We start from the raw sequence: 22,136 nt of genomic DNA, 5'->3' as shown, positions 1-22,136 counted from the left end.
GCATTCGGTCTCTTCCTTCACAACCTTGGCATGGCTACCATTATACAGTCATTAGTGTGACTATTTAAAATACACCCGCCCTTCCTTAGATCTGCAGCTCTGGAGGGTAAGGACATGGTATCCACAAAGCCTGGCACATTTCAAGCACACAGTATTTGTTGAATGAAAAAACAAACTAATGAAGGAAGGACTCTCCAGCTTCGGCTGGATTATTGGAAGATGGCGATCTTCAAAACGGGAGGTGACGGTTATCCCTTCTAAACCCAGCAGGCCCTGGGGGCCTGCCCACGTGAAGTACGGAATGAACAGGAGGGGTGATAAAAGCAGCACAGCATGACACTTAACGTGGTAATTCCAAGGAGGAAGGGAGAGGAATATGTAATTACAGGACGTGGGTTATGAACCGTTACTAGCCAGGCAGCGAGAATCACAGAAGCTGTGCTAGAATGTTCTCGCCTGAATTTGCAGATACAGGCATAATTCTTTACCTTATTTTCTCGTTCCTATATTTGGCCTAAGTCACGTCAGAGTGTAAGGAACAGTGCTCCACGTGTCTGCATCCGCCGTCAGGGGTGCCTTCCACCCTGTCACTGTGGCCGCACACAGCAGGCACTCCTCTATGTGGGAAAGGAGACCTGGAGGCCCACATGCTTGAATGGGGAACCGAGCCTCTCCCCTGCGGTCACCAACTCCTCCGGATCTCACGCTCTACTTCAGTTACATTTTTCCTTTATGGAAACTATCTCCTCAATCACTCCAAGTTCTTGTGGAAGAAGCAGTGAGAGAGAAAGAGATGGGGAGAGGGAGGGAGAGAACACGGATAAGGAGCGGGAAAAGTAGCACAGGAGGCTGGCACAGCACGGCCCTGCCCCCGGGGCCCCACAAAGGGGAGCAGGTGCACAGCTCCGAGAACCTCTACGCCTGCACCGTCCCTGGAGAGGAGCACCCTGTCGGGGAGGCAAGTGCCCAGAACTCAGACACAGGTTTCCCGGCACACACGTCACTTCCAGCATGGCCCTGGACGGTGCGCTTGGAGTAACAATACAAATTTGGGTTTAAGGTTTGGTTCTTTTTTTTTTTTTTAAATTGAGAGAGAGAGAGAGACAGAGCATGAGCAGGGGAGGGGCAGAGAGGGGGAAACACAGAATCTGAAGCAGCTCCAGGCTCCAAGCTCTCAGCACAGAGCCTGACGCAGGGCTCAAACTCACAAATTGTGAGATCATGATCAGAGCCGAGGTCGGATGCTTAATCAACTGAGCCACCCAGGCGCCTGATTTGGTTCTTATCTTTGTAATCACCCAGCCGATTCTGACCATCTACCTAGAACACCTCCTCCCTCTGACTGTCAAAATCCCAATCATTCCATATCCTCCTTTTTGAGGTGAGTTTTGATACCTCAGTGTACCCTCCTTGGCTTCAGGGAAAGCATCAGAGACAAGGGCTCTGTCATTGCTTTGCCACCGGCCACCACTGTGACACTTTTTTCCTTTTTCAAGGTTTTATATTTAAGGAATCTCTACACCCAACGTGGGGTTCAAACTCAACCCGGAGATCGAGAGCCGCTGGCTCCACTGACTGAGTCACATCCCATCGCTGTGACACTTCTAAGTTACAAATCCCAGCACACTTTTCTCGGGCTGACTCGCCCAAGCTTCGATCAAACAACGTTTGCCATCAACATTACCAAATACCAATTTTTGTTTGTTCGAATTTTGTTTCTCTACCCAGCCTGACCAAGCTCTCAAGCCTTTAAAACGCAGCCGTTGAGTGAGACTGAGTCTTTAAGCTCCCACCACGCAGGTGGCCTCTGCCTCTCTCACTGCAGGGTTCACAAGAGCACCCCATCATCATGGCCCAAGACCCGCCTGCACTGTGCACCCTGGCCCTGCCTCTCAGGACAGCACATGTGTCCAGGGCACCACACCTGTGCCTCACCCAACACGGTCTCCCAAGTTCCTCAGGTCACAGCTGGTCAGGGTGGTTCCCAGCAGGACACACAGTGCACAGCCACGTGGCCCTTTGTCCCATGGCCAACTCACTCCAGCTCCACATTTCATCCCCCAGAATACGGATGAGAACAGTCAAAGCTGTGCACATGATGTGAAGAACATGCAGTACACACACACACACACACACACACACACACACACACACACACACAGGAAGTAATGGAAGATTCATCATTTTTAAAGGTTGCTGAGCTCATGCCCATAAAAGGCCAACTAGTTCACTTTTCCACAAGTGGTCTGTTGCTACCCAACGGATCAGTTTGGGCAAAATAAAGAGAAAAAAGGAAATCCAAGAATAGCTTCTTAAAAATAAAATATTAGCAAGGAAGCGACCCACCTCCTAATCTGCCTCACACAAGGGTACAAGGACAAGTACTGAAGAAGTGATTTGTACGTTAATCACAAAGTTAGGATTTCGAGTCTCTATACAATAATTCACTTTGGAAATTCTACAGATCAGAGGTCTGTTTTCATCCTCTGAGGCTCTTTCCAAGCCCGGAGCTCTTCTTTTAACCTACAATGGGTCACAAGGCATATCTTCCTTTGCGCTTTGACCTCACCTGCATCAGAGACGCACAGTCACCAAAGCTGTAGGAAGGCCAAAGCTAAGTACAACAGTGCGATTCGCCGCTGCAAGTATGCGCCAGGTGAATGCAGCACGCACTACGGACGGACCAAAGAACTGCCACGGCCCCTTTCCTTAAAGAACATACAGTTGGGTGGAAGGCACACCACAAGGTGAAAGACGCCATGCTGGATACAGAGGAGGTATGTGGGAGTATCGTGACGATGCAGAGGGAAGAGGAGTCATTCCATCGGGGGAGGACCAGGTGACCTCAAAGTGACAGCTAGGCTCGAGGCAGGTGTTAGGGATGAACCGAAGCCAGGAAAAGGCACAGGGGGAGCAGCGGGGCGTTCTAGAGAGGGGAGCGGCGTGTGCAAAGGTACAGCACCGTGGGGCACAGCCTGTTTGGGGAACAGCAAGCAGACAGGTGTGGCGATTCAACCTCCAAAGATTTCTCCCATCAGTCATGCCCCCCACGGGCACTGTCCCCAGTCTAGGCCAAGGCATTGTCACCTCCGGGCTGTGCCGGGACAGGGCTGTGGGCTTAAGTGATCGTCCACGCCCACTCTCGGTTCCTCGTTAAAGCAGAAATGGAATCGAGAAGCCTTCCCAGAGGTTTCCCACCAACGCCCCTCTCCTCCTCTCCCCACCCCTCCCCGTTCCACAGTTTCACAGCCGTGCCGCTCTAAAACCGTTACACACATCATGTCTTTACTATTTACCCACCTCATAGGAACCAGGAGATTCATGAGTAAGAAGTATCCCCAGAACCCCAAATAGTGCCTGGCACATAGTGGGGGAGCTCCATATGTGCTGGATGAATTCCCTGCTCAAATCTTCCAAGAGCTTCCCCCATACATTTAGGATAAAACCTAACCCCCGACACAAGCCTCCTAAGGCCATCCACGTCTCAAGGCTTTTCCATCTAGTTTCACGTCCCAAAACCCTCCCTTCCCTCATTGTGCTTAAGTCACACGAGACTTCTTCCTGCCTGGAGACCTTGACTTTGCCTGGAATGTTCTTCTTCTACCGCTTATCTGCTTGATCTTTAGATCTTGGAATCCATGTCTCCTCAAAGAGGCTGCAGCTATAGCACGAAGGGCGTGAGGATCTACTATATCCTAGGCCCTGTGTCTCGCGGCTAGAGGATACAGCAAGGAATGGGGGGAAGGAAAAAATAAGAAAGCCCCAGTCCCTGCCTTCAATCTTCATCTAAATCAGCTCCTTCTATTATTTCTTTGATTCTGACACTTCAGAACACGTTTCAAATGTGCGGCATAAACCCATTTGCTGAAGCTCGCCTGCCTGCCTATTCAAGCAGGAACATGTCTGTGACAGACAGTGTCCTTCCCCGGCACCCGGGACAATGCCAGACATACAGCACACACTGTGAGGAGGGACGAGCTGGCGACCGGGGAATGTCAGGACCAGGGGTCGGGCAGCAGCGGGAGGTGAGCAGGAACAGACGCGCGGCGTGACGCGGCCTGGGACGCGGGGCTCACGTGTGGGCCAAGCGGAGGGCGCGAGGTGGCTGCAAACGCGGAGGCATCTCCCTCTCTCTCTCTCCTGCACTTGGCCTCCTCTGCTCATCGCAGTCGCTTGGTTTTCAGGGGTAACTAACAAGGCAAACTATCTCCGTAATTTACAGCTAATTTCCTTTAAACAACAACAACAAAATGTGTGAATCATGTATTAGATCTAACTGGTCTGTCCCTCTGCAAAAAGAGCAAAAATTAATACATCTGATGATCACTGCAGAGTTTTATATTATTTTCATTTTTTATTGAAGATTCTAAGCCACAAGATTTGCCCTTTTCAAGTGTACCATTCAGTGGTTTCCGTATATTCACAGAATTGTGCCATCATTAGCACGGTCTCATTCTAGACCATTTTCATTACCCCCACGAGCAGTCATTCCCTGCTTCCCCCAAGCCCTGGCAATCAGTCGCCTGGAGACCTGCCTCTTCTGGCCTTTCAAATAGATAAAATCATATTGAATGTGGCCTTCTGTGTCTGACTTCTTTCACTTAGCACGCTTCCAAGGTCTACCCATGGCACGGCACGTATCAGTACTTCATGTCTTCTACAAAGAGTCTTACATGACTGCTTATTTTCCTCCATACAATACTGCACATCTACCGGAAGCTGCCTTAAAGAGAGAAACATTTGGAATAACATCATAACAAAGAAGAAGAACTTACTTGCATTGGGCATGGAAATATTTGATCAGATTCTGAAGTAAATCCACTCCCTTTTTAATCTTAATTTCATTGACCTTCAGCAGATACTGTTAAAAAAAAAAAAAGCAAAAAAGGGTATGTCATAAGCAGCAGAACAGACGCTTGTGAGGACAGACCACCTTCTCTGACATCTTTTACTAGGGGTAGAGCTCATGGCAGATGCTTAATATTTCCTCAAAGCCAGAACTACACGTTTCTCTTAGGTTGGTGCCAGATGAATCATCTGACGTCCAGGTAATTAAGTGCTTAAGTGCCAAAAACTTGGAGTAATAAGATACCATATCGTAACCTGCTGGAAGAAGTTTCCTTGAAGCTGCACAAAGGATGCAGATGGGTGGAATGAACGGTCTCCAACCATTCTGAACGTTTCTGTCCACACCCTTCTGCCCCATGTCCCTTCTCTGGGCAGGTCACATCTGCAATACTAAGTGCTAGTGCTTAGTATCTGAGACTCTTGTTGCTGCATCTCTAATCATGGCACTTAAAAAAATGTGATTGTTATAATAAACAAAAAAAAATTTAATGTTTTATTTATTTATTTATTTTGAGAGAGAGAGACAGACAGACAGAGAGACAGAGTGCGAGCAGGGGAGGGGCAGAGAGAGAGAGGGAGACACAGAATCCGAAGCAGGCTCCAGGCTCTGAGCTGTCAGTAGCACAGGCCCAAAGCAGGGCTCGAACTCACGAACAGTGAAATCGGGACCTGAGCCGAAGTCAGACACATAACTAACTGAGCCACCAAGCATCCCCAAAACTAAATTTTAAGTTGAAATTAAAGCCATTTTTAACTTGGGCAATTCAGGGACGACCACTAACATCTCAGGAAGCTCCAGGAATCTACAAAACCAGCATCAGGAAACAGATTTGCTCTCTGCTGATGGTATACAGAGCAAGCCCTCTGTAAGCTCCCCATCCCTTCCACTGCCGGGACATGGTATGCAGAGCCTGAGAACACGCCATCCCCGACACTGGACGCCCCCAAAAGAGAGGCCAAAGCTGCCGTTCAGGCCACAGAGCCCAACAGGAGGGGAAGCTGATCATCAACAGTCAGCCACAAAATCTCAGTGTCCTACACCAACCTCCTGCATGCCCCCCCCTTCTGCTGTCTCCTATTTATTCACTCTTAACAGAATAAGACTTTGGCAATGGATCGAAACGGTTAAGTAGTTAATAGAATGCTCGGCAACGTCTCAAAATATAAAATGTGCATCTTTTGATATACTCTATTTCTAGGAACTCTTTCTAAGAAGATGATCCTAAAAGTTTACAAAGATGAATAGAAAACAAGGTTCATTGCAGGGTTGTTTGTAAAAGTAACAAATGGCAACCCAGATGTAATGGATGGAAAATTAAAGTCTGGTGCAGCCACACAAAACCTGCTACATAGCCCTGACACCAATAAAGCAGGGCCTTGCGACACGGAAAGGTACCCGTGACATACTGGTGACTCAAATAATCAGGATATAAAGCACCAGTAGAAAATGATCCCGTTTATACAAATTATTTTTATGAATGTACACAGATACATGAAAGATGTTTAGTTCAATGTCAAAGTACCTATCTTTCGGGATGATTTTAAATTTCATATATACAGACTAATTTTTAAAAGTTTTTTATTTTTATTTTTTAATTTGAGAGAAAGCACGTGCATGCATGCATGAGCAGGGGAGGGGCAGAGGGAGAGAGAATCTCAAGCAGGCTCCCCACTCAGCACAGAGCACAATGTGGGGCTCGATCCCACAACCCTGGGATTATGACCTGAGCCAAAATCAAGTGTCAGATTTTCAACTGACTGAGCCACGCAGATACCCCAAGAGTGCGTATTTTTATAATCACAGAAAAACAAGATGGGGTCTCTCCTACATTTTCCATCACCAATGCTCCACACCCCCTATTTATGGCACACTGAGTTTCTCTGTAAAATTCATTTTGAAGAAAAAGTTCCAGAGCTTTGAAATAAACACCTGCAAGCCAGTCTTCTAGATTAGATCTTGGGCAGCTCGACTTTTAAACACCTAAACAACAGCAAGCATTTACAGACCTGAGGTCCTCAGGATGAGGGACCAGTCGAACAATTTTACCATGATTGATTAACTGCAGCATCTCCTGTGGAGGTGCGGGATCCTGGGGGGAACGCTTTTCAGACATTCTTCCCGCACGGAGAGCCCCTCCCAGCCCACTTCTGTTGGGCCACACTCACGTCCTTCACCGGATGCGTCCTCTTCTGGAAACCCCAGCCATGCCTCTGTTCGTGCACACAGTGCCTGCCTCCGAGAACGGCCGGGTCCTCGAGGCGCAGCACACGCTGGAGCTGGGGCCTACCCGGGGGCTGGCTCGGCAGGTAGCTCCCGCATCATCAACACAGTATGTTTCCAATAAAATAAACTATTCTACCAGTGCACATGATCCATTTGCCAGAAGATGAAAATCAAAGAGTGCAGGGCACCTAACTCAGAAAGCAACGTGCTGCTCCCACTTCAAAGAAATACTAGTAACGCGCCAATGGAGTCTCACAAGTCACTAAACATTTTAAAACAAGCAGTCTTTTGCAGAGTTTAGGCAAATGTATTTTCTTCTTACTACAGCTTAAAAAAAAGAGCATAAGCCAAACACATATACACACACACACATACGTTCCAAATCCATTTTTTATAAAACACTGCTACTTAATTTTACCCCAATTACATAAAAACAATACTTAGTATTTGTGTACCACACAGCAATTTCCTATGTCCGTCTCATATCCTCTGGGCTGATTCCTTCAACACCGTGAGAAACCAGCCAGGCAGGCATTGTTATATAGGAAGTTTATGAAACAACACATATCTAAAAACATCCACTCTCCTATCTACAGTAAGACTGAGCTCAGCTGACTTTCTAACTAGTCGCTTAGTGAATAAAAAGTCGCAAAGGAAGAACAAAAGAACAAAGATGACAGGAGACTTAAAACAACAAGAAAAGTAAGACAGACGTAAATCCAGCCATGGCAATGGCAACATCAGTGTGAAAGGATTAAACAACCCCATCAAAAGGCAGAGACTGTCAGACTGGATTTAAAAAACGCTGTCTACAGGAAACACACTTTAGATTCACAGATACACTGCAGGTTGAAAAAGGAATCCACGCAAAGAGAAGCGAAGAGCGCTGGAGCGGCCGTACTAACATCAGACTAGTACCACCTCCTCGATCCCGGGACTGCCTCTCCTCCACTGACCACTGAGGAGATTGCTCGGGGAACAAAGACTGTTGAAACATACTCCTAGGATGTTTCCAAAAGCTGAACTCCCACTGCAATTAACAAACATTCTGAAATCAACGAGCACTTGTGGAACAGCTCTGTGGACTGCTCATGGGGACGCAGCCAGGGTCAGTGCCTGGTCACAAGCGGTGCCCACGCACCGTCACACTTAGAACTTAGGTCTGTACCTGCTACGGCACAAACGCCATCAGGTACACGGCTTCCCCGGCACACCAGGAGAACAAACCCGCAGGCAGAGGCGGGAGTGGTTTCCACACACCTCTTTTACAGAGAGACCCACCAGCAAGGCATAGAGAGGCTGAAGGCAAAGGCCTTCATGACTGGTTTCTGCTATTTTCTGGCCCCGAGCCTCCAGCAGGGAATGTCCCAGAGTGTCAGCACTGTTTCCCTCCCCCTCTCCGAGACAAGGGCTCAGGCTGCAGACAGGTGCTCCCCAGGGCCTCTTGCCTCGATGACTGAACCCGGGAGGAGGCACTTCTGAGGCAGGCGGCTTGGGTTCCCATGGCGCTCTGTCACACATTCATACACGCACTCAGACCTGCAGGAGGCCCGGCTGCATTTTTTTCCAGCTGACTTCTCCCTGGCCTCCTCATGGATTCCACTGGTACAATGCGAGTCCATATGCCTCATTAAAAACCACTAACAGAGGAGTGTTTTAGCAATGTCCCTGTGAGAGGGGAGTCTGAGTATGTAAGGGAGGCCAGCATGGACATTTCTTTAAATTTAGTTTCTTTCCTACCTTTTTTTTTTTAGTTATTTTATTTATTGAGTGAGTGAGAGTGAGAGACAGAGAGAGAGAGAACACGGGAGGGAGAGAGAGAGAATGAGAGATAAGAGTCCGAAGCAGGCTCTGCACCATCAGCATTGAGCCTGATGTAGGGTTTGAACTCACAAACCATGAGATCATGACCTGAGACAGGGTCAAGAGTCCGCTGCTTAACTGAGCCATGCAGGTGCCCCTCTTCCCTACCTTTAATTACTGGCTGGGGTTAGATTCCTCTCATCCCACCCTCCTCCAGGAGACTCAGGCTCCCCCAGTAACAGAAATTGGATAAGTGCCATCCAATCATGCCTGGGGTGCTCTCTGAAGCCTCGGGGAAGCGCGCCCTCCCCGCGGCAGCTCACGTCCAATGAAGACTGGAGGCCTACTCCCACTGTAACCTGCGCCCCTCGGGGCTGGCTGACCCCCCCCCATTGTAACCTGCACCCCCTGGGGCTGGCTGCCCTACCCCCATTGTAACCTGCACCCCCCAGGGCTAGCTGACCCCCCACCCTGTGTTAACCTGCACCCTTTGGGGCTGGCTGACCCCCCCCACTGTAACCTGCACCCCTCGGGGCTGGCTGACCCCCCCCCACTGTAACCTGCACCCCTCGGGGCTGGCTGACCCCCCCCCCACTGTAACCTGCACTCCCCTGGGCTGGCTGACTCCCTCCCTGGGAACCCTCCCTAGCTCTCACCTCGCACATCTGCAGCTGGAAAAGCCGCCGCTCCTTCTCCATCTCCTCGGCAATTTCTGCCCCACTGATTTCGGTGCGAATCATCCCGTGCAGCTTGGCGTGCTCCTTCTTCTCCTTCTCAATCTTGGTGCTGCCAGGAGAGAAAAGCAAGGATAATTTGAGGGCACGGCACTCCACACCAGAGGCAGGCCCGCAGGGATCCACTACCCTGCCTGCGGGACCAACGTGCATGAGTCTTTGAGAAACAAGACAGCCTCTTACCAGAATGGGAAATGCACGTGGTCATAAGAATGTCACACTGGCCTTTTCTGTTGAGTACTGACTCAAAAAATACTTTCCTAAGCACCTACTTTGTGCCAGGTCTAAGTCAGAAGGTAGAGAGCCTGTTCACACCTCAGAGGCCTCCTTCAGGGCAGTGCTCCGTCTGTCCGTCTGTCCCTCCGTGTGTCTGTCAGTGTGCCCGCTGAGCCACACAAAGGGCGCGGTGTGGCAGGAGGCTCCCTCCCTCCTGGGGTCTCCCTGCTCCTCTATACCCACCTCCTTGCTGACTGAGGTCATGCCAGGGTTCTGCCTCAACTAGGACAGCGCTCACTGTTGCCAGACAATTCTCACACGTGAATGGTTACAGTTATCGTTAAAATCTAGCTTAGAATTATTCCAAGCTCTCGCACTCTCGAATTCTGGGATTTTGTGAGTAATCCTGTCCCCACTCCGTGGACGTATTTCCTGATTTTACAGAATCTGATCTCATTCCCCTTTCAAACCTTTCCCTCTCACAGCCAGAGGAGCCTCGCAGGTAACCCACTTCAAAATCCCCTCCATGCCCTGGGTTCAGAAATGCACAGGAGCAGCTCCTCTGAGGGGCCTGAGGGCGGCCGCAACAGAGGCCGAGTGGAAATCCACATCCCGGCCGTGGCCTGACGGCTCTCCCACTGGTGCACCAGCAGCAAACTACCACGTCCTGGCTTCCTGTCTAATCGGAGGCCTGGCGAGCCTCCCCTGTCGAGGGCACTGTACTGGGCAGCGGAGGAGGGAGTCTCGGGGCAGGGATAGCAAGCCTGGAGCTTCTCTGGGATGCACAGACCTTCAAGGTGCTCTGAGTGTCATGCTCTATCCATGTCTTACATGGACTTATGCCATTAGTAAAATCCAAGATTTGGGGATCCAAGCAACTGTGGGAAGTCTGGGTATAGAAATTTAAGATTTCCAGGAAGGGACAAATATCAAAGGACAAAAAACCAAAGCCCTGGTTTGAGCTCTGTGATCCTTCTCCACTGAACAGATACCCGAGGCTGGTTTTAAAAACAAAACACACACACACAAAACCCCAAGTCCAATTAAATACTTGTGGCGACATCTGGAACAGCTTTCTTCTTCACACCTCTCACTTTACCAGATGGCTTCATGTTAACGTCTGTCTTTCCCCTCAGAAAACTCTACATTGTTACCCAATGCTCAGTCATTACAAAGTAAACATGAGCCATTTAAAAACATGTTCTATCTCTCTCAACTACTTACAATAATTAAAACCACTATTGCTGCAATCACCAGCCTGATTCTACTGAGCGAGCAGGTGGAATCCTCTCCATGCGGGGAAGGAGAAACTGCGACCGGGAACGATGGCTGCAGTCAACCAGGAGGGGTCCTGTCTTCCAGGGGGGACCGTGGTGCACATCCAAGAATCAACTGACCCTTTTATTCACATTCTTACAGCAGATGAAGCCATCAAAATAAGGCAAGAGTGGGGAGTTCCAACAAGCTCTCTTTTCTCTTTCTAAACCAAGGGATTGGTGCTTTGGAGAAATACAGGCACAAAGCTAAAAGCAGATGGCTCACGCAAATCGCCAGGAAGATGAAGTCCGAAATTGTGCGACTGTCATAAACAGTGATAAAGCGGAGAAAGCATTTTTCTAAAAAAGGAAAAGAACTCCCCTCCCCTAACAAAACCTTATCCTTTGGTTAGCTTTCCCGAAAATAACCCTCTGTGCCCGTGATGACGTAACAGAAAAGGGACCAGGAAAAACTTGTGTGAAGAGGTCCAGGGCGTCGCTGAATTCAGACACCGAGTATGGATGCATCTGGCGCAAACCACAGCAACACGGTTTTAAGGGAAGTCGTCCCTGGGTTAAGGTTTATTTGAGAAAACATCTTTAAGCTACAAAAGCTCAATTTAAAGTTAAAATCTCAAATTACCTACTAAAAAATGGCAACACTCACATTTTTGTTTCATAGTCCTTCCAAGCTTTATCAAAAGGCTTTTTCAGATCCTGCAAACAGAGAGGCATAAATTAAACAGAACTAGTATTAACTTCCGCGCAGGACGACTTACTTATTCCTAGACTGGCCCCGAAAGGAACATTAATTTCTGTAACAAATGACGCATGCGATCCTAGGAAAAATAAAGAACTTCAAACACAGACTTTTAATTAGATGAGCAGACATGCCAAATGCTCAGAGAGAGAGAGGGAGAGAGAGAGCAAGAATCCCACCACATACCCGCAACCCAGCTGGAGTATGAACTCATGGCCCGTTGTTAGACCCAAAACCCTACCCTTAGGATTACTCTAAAATTAAACCCAGAAAAACACTTAATCTGCAAGTATTTTAGTACCTCTCTCTACAAAAAAAAAAGGGGGGGGGACTCCAACTTTTTCTAAGAATAGGAGAATCTCCCCCAAGAGATGTAACCTTGACTCAGGTCCCAAGGAGATAAAAGCCATTCACCTTCTCCTGATTCTACTCTTGTGTCTGGAACGCAGGACCTCATACTCCAACAGAGCCAGCCCCCAACACACTGGGCCACTAGAAATGCTAGCGAGCGGCTCCCCACTATTTATGCCCCCTTCCCCAGGGCTCTTTCATAAGAAAGCACCTCCCCTTTGGGGGCAGAGGCTTAGGTTTTACTTTTTGGCTCTTTCCTGGCCTCACGACAAGGCCGAGGCCCCTAGCGCAGCACCTAAGGCCTTCCAGGAACTAGTCTTTCCCATCAGGGAAGCCTCGTCTCCCGCCCCCGCACCCCCCGGGACACAGGGCGTCAAGCCACACGGAAAGCCTCGGGAGCAAGGCCCTGTCATGCCACGTGTGTCCCGCTGCCCGCCCATTCTGCTAAGTCGCCTGGCATGTTCTTTAGGATGCAGGGTCGGTCCGGGATAACGAGGAATGTTCTTCGTGTCCTCCTGGCTTGCCAGGTCCCGTGCTCCCTTGGCCCCGACAGCCCGCCTGGGCTTCTGATGTGCTGGACATGACTGCGAATCAAGTGCAGATCCAGTCAAAGAATCTGATCTCCTAAGAACTGGGGCACAATCATCTGCCTTTCTTCTGACACATCTGTCTGTACCAGGGACACGCTCAGCGCCTGGTACACAGGCCACTCGGGCCGACGCTCCTCACTCACATGCTCACAAGACAGTTCCCACCTGAGGACTCTGTTCCTGAACGAGGAACAGAAAGATAGAGTCGCTCAAGGCTTCCTGGGCCAGACTGTCCTACCGGGAAACCACATCGGGGCAAGGACCTTCTCCCCAGGGGTCAACCAGCCACATGCCCGCCAGAAAACCAGACCCCCCTGCACAGCTTTCCCTGCTCAACGAAAGGGCCTCAAACTGTTTCCAGGGTCGTTCCCAAAGGGGTGTTCTCTCCTTCACACCCCCTCCCCTTCCCATGTCTACAGCACCAGCAAGAGGACCAGAAAGGCCACAGGTCACCACTGGTGTGGCTGAAAGGTGGTGCCAAGGTAGCAAATCAAGAGAAACTGAGGCAGCAGGATGCCATCTCACCATCCCAGTGAGAATGCTGCTGCCCCGACAGGCTGGCATGACTGTGGTGCTCGGTTCCTCAGGGAGCGGGGGTCAGGGTCAGCTCCTTGGGGAGCAGAGGTCAGGGTCGGCTCCACAGGCAGTGGGGGTCAGGGTCGGTCCCTCGGGGAGCAGAGGTCAGGGTCGGTCCTTTGAGGAGTGGGGGTCGGGGTCAGTCCCTTGGGGAGCAGGGGTCAGGGTCGGCTCCACAGGCAGTGGGAATCAGGGTTGGTTCCTCGGGGAGCGGGGGTCAGGGTCAGTCCCTCAGGGAGTGGAGGTCAAGGTCAGCTCCTTGTGGAGCAGAGGTCAGAGTCAGCTCCACAGGGAGTGGGGTCAGGGTCGGTTCCTCGGGGAGCGGGGACAGGGTCGTTAAGGACATACCCCTTTCACGCCTTTCAGGTCCCCCTTCAGCAGACTGTCCAGAGGAAAGGAGATGATGTTGTTCATATTCTGAATCTAAAACAACAAACACACAGAATTCTTATTCAATTTCCTTTTTTTTAATTTTTAAGTTTATTTATTTAGAGAGAAACAGAAAGCACGGGGTGGGGGGGGAGGGCTGTGAGCAGGGGGCACAGAGAGAGAGAGAAAGAATACTAAGCAGGCTCCTTGCTGTCACTGAGAAGCCTGATGTTGGGCTCAATTTCACGAACTATGAGCTGGTATCAAGAGTCAGACGCTCAACCTATGTCCTTTTTTGTTTTTTGTTGTTTTGTTTTTTTTAAATGTTTTTATTTTATTTCTAGGAGAGAGAGAGAGACAGCGTGAGCAGGGGAGGGTCAGAGAGAGAGGGAGATACAGACTCTGAAATTGGCTCCAGGCTCTGAGCTGGCAGTCAGCACAGAGCCCGACGCGGGGCTCAAACCCACAAACCGTGAGATCATGACCTAAGCGAAAGTCGGACGCTTAACTGACTAAGCCACCCAAGCACCCCAACCTATGTCCTTTTTAATCTAAAGTTGGAACAGCAAGGATATTCAAGAACACTTGGTAATAATTAACCTTCACCAAAAACCTGGCCAGCACGTGCATGGCTGCTTTTCTCATACCTATGTTCTTTGTGGCGATTTCGTTTTACAAATAAAACTGTAACAGAAAGTCTATTTTTCACAATAACAGCCTTCTAAGTATGAAGTTTGTGGAAAGATTATTACAATGAAGACAAATTATTTCAAAACAACCAATGATGGAACCACTTTATTTTTTTTAATTTTTTTAATATTTTATTTATTTCTGAGAGAGAGAGAGAGAGAATGTGTGTGTGTGTGTGTGAGAGAGAGAGAGAGAGCGAGCGAGCGAGCAAGCGAGCAGGGGAGGGTCAGAGAGAGGGGGATATACAGGATACAGAACCTGAAACAGGCTCCAGGCTCTGAACTGGCTCTCCGCACAGAGCCTGATGCGGGGCTCGAACCCACGAACCATGAGATCATGACCTGAGCTGAAGTCAGACGCTTAACCAACTGAGCCACCCAGGCGCCCCAGAACTACTTTAAAGATACCGGAATGGAGGGGTGCCTGGGTGGCTCAGTCAGTTAAAGTGTCCAACTTCGGCTCAGGTCATGATCTCACTGTTCATGAGTTCAAAACCTGCATCAGGCTCTGTGCTGACAGTTCAGCGCCTGGAACTCCTTCAGATTCTGCATCTCCATTTCTCTCTGTCCCTCCCTTATGCATGCCCTGTCTCTCTCAAACATAAATAAACATTAAAAAATAAAAATTAAAAAAAAGATACTAGAACAGAACCACAAACTGCTCTCACTCATGGCTCTTAGCTCCTGGGCTATGACTTACACAAGTCTCAGGCTCTCAGATGGCAACTTCCTCAGAATGGGCCCCCACAAGGAAAATCAGAATGAAAAAGAGAACAAGGGGGTGCTTCTGTCTCTTTGTGAATGTGCAGGAGTCAATGTTCTCTGAAAAGAAAGGAGTGTGTGTGCGTTGTGTGTGTTGCAGGTGTGATGTATGTGAGGTCTGGGGTACATGTGGGATGTGTGGTGTGTGCATATCACTGTGTATGTGGGTGTGTGTACATGTGCATGCATGTGGTTTGTGTGAAATGTGCATATGTGTATATATACAGTGTATGTGTGTGCATGTGGGATATGTGAGATGTGTGTATACATATATAGTATCTGTATGCAGGGTGTGTGTGCATGTGGGGGGGGTGTGTGTTGCTGGACAAAGGAGATAAATGAGAAAAGGTGGGAGTGAGGTTTTGGGATCCTCTGTTTGTCTCCTGGAAGCAGGAAAGCAAGAGACGGTGACTTGGCCAGCTGTCGCCAACTAACCCCACTAACCCAACTGGAGCCAAAGCCTCCCGACGCACACTCACAGCAACACACGCCAGCAAGGCCGGCCCCGCCAGCTTCCGACGGGGGGAAGCGAAAACACTAAGCTTCAGTCAGGAACATTAGCGCAGCGACTCCTGTGCTTGGAACCCTGCGGAGACCCCCCAGCCACCCAGCTGCAGCCTGAAGGCCTGCTTCCCCTCGCCCCGGGCCAAGGCCACCGCCTGCCATCAACACCACCGCCAGCTGACGCTGTTGGGCCCGGGCTCCTGGGTCACTCTAGGACACACACACCTAGGTTACGGGCCTAGAACCCAGGAGAGACGAGGACGGGCTTTGGAACCCTATGCATTTATTCTTACAACTGAGCAAATTTTTAATTTTAGTAGAATTAACTTGAATAGAAAGGCCAACTGTAGGCACAATTTTTAAGGCAGTACAAGATCTGATTTTCATACCCCATTTGGTATATGAAACTTCAAACCAGAGGAAGAAATGGACTTGAAAGCTACTGGTAAGGTGTGTGATAATGCACCCACTGCCAATCCTGCAAAATAAATGATCAATTAAAGGCTGTCAGTTCAGAAATGCCTTTTTTTGGGGGTAACTTTTGTCGGTGGCTTACATAATGCCACGTCTGCCACACACCTGGCGGTCTTCCAGGGGACAGTGCAATCAGCTACGACTGACGACGATTAGCCTTAATAGTTAGATTCCTGAACACCGAGATGCTGAGCTGGAGGCGAGGTCTGAGAGATGACGACTGGGAGGAACGGGCTGGCGAGTAACCTGACAGCTCACACACCGGTTTCCACTGTGGCAGCAGTAAACATGCATGCAGAGCACAGGGCGGCCGCAGGCCTGTGCCCTTCCACATCTCCCATGTCTACGGGCACCCACAGGTGGCCATGCCAGCTGCCACCCCACGCCCGCCGTACCTGCCGGGTCCACTCTGCTCTGCCTTTCGGACCAGCTGCCTGCCCACAAACTCCCTGCTCGCAGTTCTTGCCACATGTTCCTGGGCGGCGCTCTCTGCCCCTTCTCTGGACCGAGGCAAAGGCTTCCCCTGCTCCTGGCCACCACCAGCCCCTGGTCCCCACCTGCTCCCCCACTCCTCTGCAGTTCTGTCAGATTCATCTGGTGTGCTTTCCCTCACAAAGGCTAAGCTCTCTTCTGCCCTCGGGACCCTCCACGGTCTAACCCCCTTCGCCACTTTCATCTCCGTATCCAGCCAAGTGGAAGTCTTTGCTGTTCTCTGCTCGTGCTCAATCTGTTCCACCCACTGAGCATCTTCCTGCAGTCCCTGTCCAAAGCCTTCCCATCCATCGGGCTCCCTCCAGATGCTACCTTCTCCATTAACATCCCCCAGCAGGAAGTGATCCGTCCCTCCCAAATCCTCCAATACTTTCTTTTTAAAGAATTTAGGCACTTAACAGGTTCGACCCTGCTTCATGTCATCAGCCTGATGCCATACGTCCTAAAGGACGGTAAGCATCCTTCGTTCTCTATTCTCCACGGCACCTAGTGCCGGGCCTGGCCCAGAGCAGGTGCTGGAGAACCACTAATTGAGTAAATCAATATACTTAATATTTTTCTGAGCATCTAATACATAAGAGAATCTAGAGACACATTAATACCTTTAAGCCAAACATCATATAGCAAATGGGCATGTGAATTTATTAGTCCATTCATTGTGTCTTTACTGAGCACATATTTTGTAGACAGCAGCTAGCTAGCTACAAAGATAAACAAAACACAATGTTTGCCATCTCAGAGGAAGAATAAATATCTACACACCAAGCTCTAAACAAAGAGTCTAAGACATCCCACATGTAGCATAGTTTACTCTGTACAGACATCAATGGCTCCTTGTGGAGAGAGCCAGAGAGACAAAGACTTCGGCTTGAGCAGCCAGGTGAGCTAATCTCAGTTTGGGAAGGAGGTGACTGTCCCAGTGACTAAGTCTCGAGACACTGTCCTTTCAGCCACACGATCACACAGAGCCACAGCTCAGAGTGAGAGGCACAGGTCAATTTGGTCCTGAACACCGTCCAGAGAGAAGCCAAGGTGGCGCCATCTTGGACGAGGCAAGTACAAGACAGGGGCCAGAAAAACACCCCGAAGGGGGGTGTCAGAGCTGTCTGGGTGAAAGGCTGAGCTAAAGGCACCAGCGCAACTCAATCATATAGTGGGCTGGAGAACAAGGTACTTACAGATTAAAAATCTTATTTCTAGGAAGCAGCCTAGTGGGTTTGTTATAGGAGGCATGTGTAAGTACGAATGTACACGTGAAACTGAATGAGGAAAACAAGAGTCCCTATAGTGGGGAGGACAGAACACCACACAATTTGGTTTATAAATCTATTTTAAAATTATTTGTTATTTAATTCAAATACGAATGTAGGTACTGACAGACAGGTATTGGGGCCAGAAAAGGTAAACTAAGCCTTGTATCTAGAGTGAAACCATAAAGTTGAGAAGTGAAAACCTTTGGAGATCCAAATACTGACCGGCTTGCTTTCATTCTACATACTGCACATGGGGCCCACAGCCTAGCGGTGACCAGGACATTAAAGAGCCCCTACAGGGGCGCCTGGGTGGCTTAGTCGGTTGAGCGTCCAACTTTCGCTTAGGTCATGATCTCACGGTTCGTGGGTTCGAGCCCCGCGTCGGGCTCTGTGCTGACTGCCAGCTCAGAGCCTGGAGCCTGTTTCAGTCTGTGACTCCCTCTCTCTCTGACCCTCCCCTGCTTGCGCCCTCTCTCTCTCTAGAAATTAAAAAAAAAAAAAAAAAAAACCTTAAAAAAAAAAAAATAAAGAGCCCCTACAGCTGCTGAGGAGATGCCCAGTGTCCTCAGGGAGTAACAGGAGAGGAAGCTGAAGAGGCACAGAGGGGCTAGCAGACAAAGATGGATTAGACAGAGCCTCAGTCCCCAGGAATTCACCGTTTAATAGGAGAGACAAAGCCCATAATTAAGTCAGCAAACTGCCATGTGGCTCTTAAGAGTCATAAATAAAGCACCAGAGAATCTCCAAGAAAATTACTTTCAGTCTGGACACAAGGGAAAACTCTGCTGATCAGGGGTCACGTGAGAAAGACCTTTAAAAGAGGGAGAATTTCGTCCTTCAAGATGGAGTGGAGGGTACCCCAGGCAAGGAGCAGTGCGGAGACACAGGCAAAGACACACGTCAGCACATGAGCAGAGAGAAGGGCAGGGAAGCCCACGCTGGAAAGAGAAGTCTGGATGCCAGATCTACCGAGGCGGTTCTGGCCTTCGTTCTAGTTGAGTTTTCTTTCTAGAGGTACTCAAATGATCTAAAATAAGAAACTATGACTGCTCTAATCAGGACATAATTAGCCTAATTATCACAAAGGAAACAGAAAGTAGACTGGTGGTTGCCTGGGGCTGGGGGTTACCTGTAAGAGGACATGAGGGACTGACCTTACTGGGGGCAGAAAACGTCTCCGGGCTGATTTACGGTCATGGCTATGCCAGCTGGTAAAGTGACTACAATCACTGACGCGTATAGTTGAAGTAGGTGAACTTTATGAGATGTGAAATATACCTCAATAAAGCTATTTTTTAAAAGAAATATACAGGGGGTCCTGGGTGGCCTGGTCAGTTAAGTGTCCTACTCTTGATTTTGGCTCAGCTCATGATCTCACGGTTCAAGAGTTCAAGCCCCACAGTGGGCTCCACAGTGATCTCGCAGAGCCTGCTTGGGATTCTCTCTCTCCCTCTCTCTGCCCCTCCTGCACTTCCTTTCTCTTCCCCTACCCCCAATAAAAATAAACTTTAAAAAAAATGGAAATATACAATTACAAATATGAACAGAATCCCCATCAATGGAGTCATGAATACAGCTTCCGTAGTCCTGGCCACTGGCCTCTGCACTTACACACTCTGCATGTGTAAGTCGCACAGCACAGAAGCATTCTGACTCGGTGAGCATCCCAGGAAATAACTGCTCTGGTCTCTGGTCTCTGCCTGGGCCGGAGAACACGTGCACTAGAGCCCAGATGTTCCGTCTGGGCAAAAGTGCCCTGCAGCACGAAGGTTGGGCTCTGAGTCCTGCCCTGACTTATGTACGCTGGGGCAGCCCCACAGCCCCCTTCTGGCCAGCAAGGGTGTAAACCGCAGCCCAAAGACTACTGCACGTCCTTGTGCTCAGCCCTGGCCTCAATTCATTAGTCATGAAATTTTTATGACCTATGGGAAGAATTAAATTACCCCTGGATAATCCAACCAGAGCATTCCCTTAGCACCAAGCAAGCACTGGGCTTTTTCCTTATGCTCTGACTTCCTTTTTAACAAGTATGTTACCAAAAAATGGCTTTCTGAAACACTAAGTATGATCTGAATGTAAGTTATTAATCTTTTTTTTTTTTTTTTTTTAATTTTTAGGAGAGAGAGAGAGAGCATGAGCAGGGGAGGGCCAGAGAGAGAGGGAGATACAGACTCCGAAACAGGCTCCAGGCTCTGAGCTGGCAGTCAGCACAGAGCCCGACGCGGGGCTCGAACCCACGAACTGCGAGATCATGACCTAAGCGAAAGTTGGACGCTTAACCAACTAAGCCACCCAGGCACCCCAGTTTTCTTTTTTAAATGAAAACTTTATTAAGTATTTCTACATCCAACTTGAGGCTCAAACTCATGACCCCGAGACTGAACGTCACATTCTGACTAAGCCAGCCAGGCACCCTGCAAATAGGCAAGCTTTAAAGTTAACAATGTTCTGGGGCGCCTGGGTGGCTTAGTCGGTTAAGCGTCCAACTTTCACTTAGGTCATGATCTCACAGTTCGTGGGTTCAAGCCCCGCGTCGGGCTCTGTGCTGACAGCCAGCTCAGAGCCTGGAGCCTGTTTCCAGTTCTGTGTCTCCCTCTCTCTCTGACCCTCCCTTGCTCACGTTGTCTCTCTCTCTCCTAGAAATAAATAAAACATTAAAAAAAAAAACAAAAAAACAACAACAAAAAATAAAGTTAACAATGTTCTCTTTTCTCTCTTCCTGTCTTCACTTTTCCTGGGTTTACCTGGGTACGTCTGACAAGATGAGGCAGTGAGGAGTTAAAGGTGTGTAATCTCACAAGCAGAAATAAAATGATTCAGTTGGTAGGCAGACAGAGCTAGCAGAGGTCAAGAACAACCTCAGTATGCCCTCGCCACCACCGACCAGTGAACTAAAATCAACCAGGAGATGAGGTGGGGACTGGGGAGAGAGCGAGCCAGACAAAAGCTACCTTTCCAGGCTGTTCTTCCTAATTATTTTAATTTTTTGGTCTTAAAATTCCTTGACTCTAGCTTTGTCACTTCCATACCCCATAAACTCTTTGCACTTTCCCTCCTGCGCTCCCTCAGCAATCAGGGCACCATCTCCCCTGCTCCCGTAGCTCCAGTCACTGGTGACCACCTATTTCTGACCCAGTCAAAGCTCCACCCTCGGTCCCACTGTACAGCCTGCTGCGGGGAACCTCAGTGCTGCCTTCTCCTTGACTCAGGCAATGAGTGAGACGGCCTTGCCAAATGATCTTGCCAAATGAGATCCATCTAGAAGCCTCCACCTAGACAGGATTCTCCTATCATAGCTATCTTTAAAAAGCAACATGAGGGGCACCTGGATGGCTCAGTCGGTTAAGCATTCAACTCCAGCTCAGGTCATGACCTCAAGGCTGGTGAGTTTGAGCCCCTGCGTCAGGCTCTGTGCTGACAGCTCAGAGCCTGGAACCTGCTTCAGATTCTGTGTCTCCCTCTCTCTCTGCCCCTCTCCCGCCTAGACTCTGTCTGTCTGTCTCTCTCTCAAAAGTAAGTAACAAATGTTAAAAAAAAATTTAAGGGGCACCTGGGTGGCTCTGTTGGTTAAGCATCTGACTTCAGCTCGGGTCATGATCTCACAGTTTGTGAGTTTGAGCCCTGCGTCGGGCTCTGTGCTGACAATGCGGAGGCTGGAGCCCGGAGCCTACTTTGGGTTCTGTGTCTCCCTCATTCTCTGCCCCTCCCCTGCTCACACTCTGTCTCTCTCTCAAAAATAAACAAACATTAAAAAAAATTTTTTTTTCAATTTAAGAAGCAGCATGAGAAGACAGAGTCACAACAGAAAAAGTCACTGGGCGGACTTTCTACCTCCAGGCTAACGAATCCAGAAAAGAACTGGTCTTCCCAGGGCTCTCTTCCAAAATCCTAGAATCCAACTCTCTTTGGGGATAATTAGCTTGTCCTTAAAGGACCAATGTATGGCTACATAAAACATGGCCAAAGAATCTTACCTGAGACTTATCTATGTCATGGAAGTTTATTTTAATTTGCCTCATTCACGAGAAACTGGAGAGGTAGACAATACTTTGAGATCCGTGGAGTTTTTTTTTTTTAAATTTTTAAGTTTATTTATTTTGAGAGGGCACGAGCACACGTGCAGGGGAGGGGCAGAGACAGAGAACACCAAGCCAACTATGCACTGTCAGTAAAGAGCCGGAGACATAGCTTGATCTCAACAAACCTGAGAGCATGACTTGTGCCAAAATCAAGTT

At 49.1% G+C, this 22,136-nt stretch overlaps 1 protein-coding gene across 4 annotated transcripts in view; it reads right to left on the bottom strand.

Moving 5' to 3' along the window:
• The window catches only part of ASAP2 (ArfGAP with SH3 domain, ankyrin repeat and PH domain 2), a 172,396-nt gene that overhangs the window by 60,111 nt on the left and 90,149 nt on the right, over window positions 1–22,136 (bottom strand). For all 4 annotated transcript variants that reach the window (XM_039231024.1, XM_039231025.1, XM_039231026.1 and 1 more), the window contains exons 4-7: window positions 13,707–13,781; window positions 11,749–11,798; window positions 9,532–9,661; window positions 4,776–4,861 (exon numbers count right to left, since the gene is read on the bottom strand). In XM_039231024.1, coding sequence (XP_039086955.1) covers window positions 4,776–4,861; window positions 9,532–9,661; window positions 11,749–11,798; window positions 13,707–13,781 — 341 coding nt within the window. The remainder of the gene's footprint in view (window positions 1–4,775; window positions 4,862–9,531; window positions 9,662–11,748; window positions 11,799–13,706; window positions 13,782–22,136) is intronic.

The sequence above is a fragment of the Hyaena hyaena genome, unplaced genomic scaffold (assembly GCF_003009895.1).
Source record: "Hyaena hyaena isolate Hyena2069 unplaced genomic scaffold, ASM300989v1 scaffold_53, whole genome shotgun sequence".
In the NCBI taxonomy this organism is placed as follows: Eukaryota; Metazoa; Chordata; class Mammalia; order Carnivora; family Hyaenidae; genus Hyaena; species Hyaena hyaena.
Note: the sequence above shows the minus strand (reverse complement) of the source record. Positions and strands in the feature narration are given on the sequence as shown.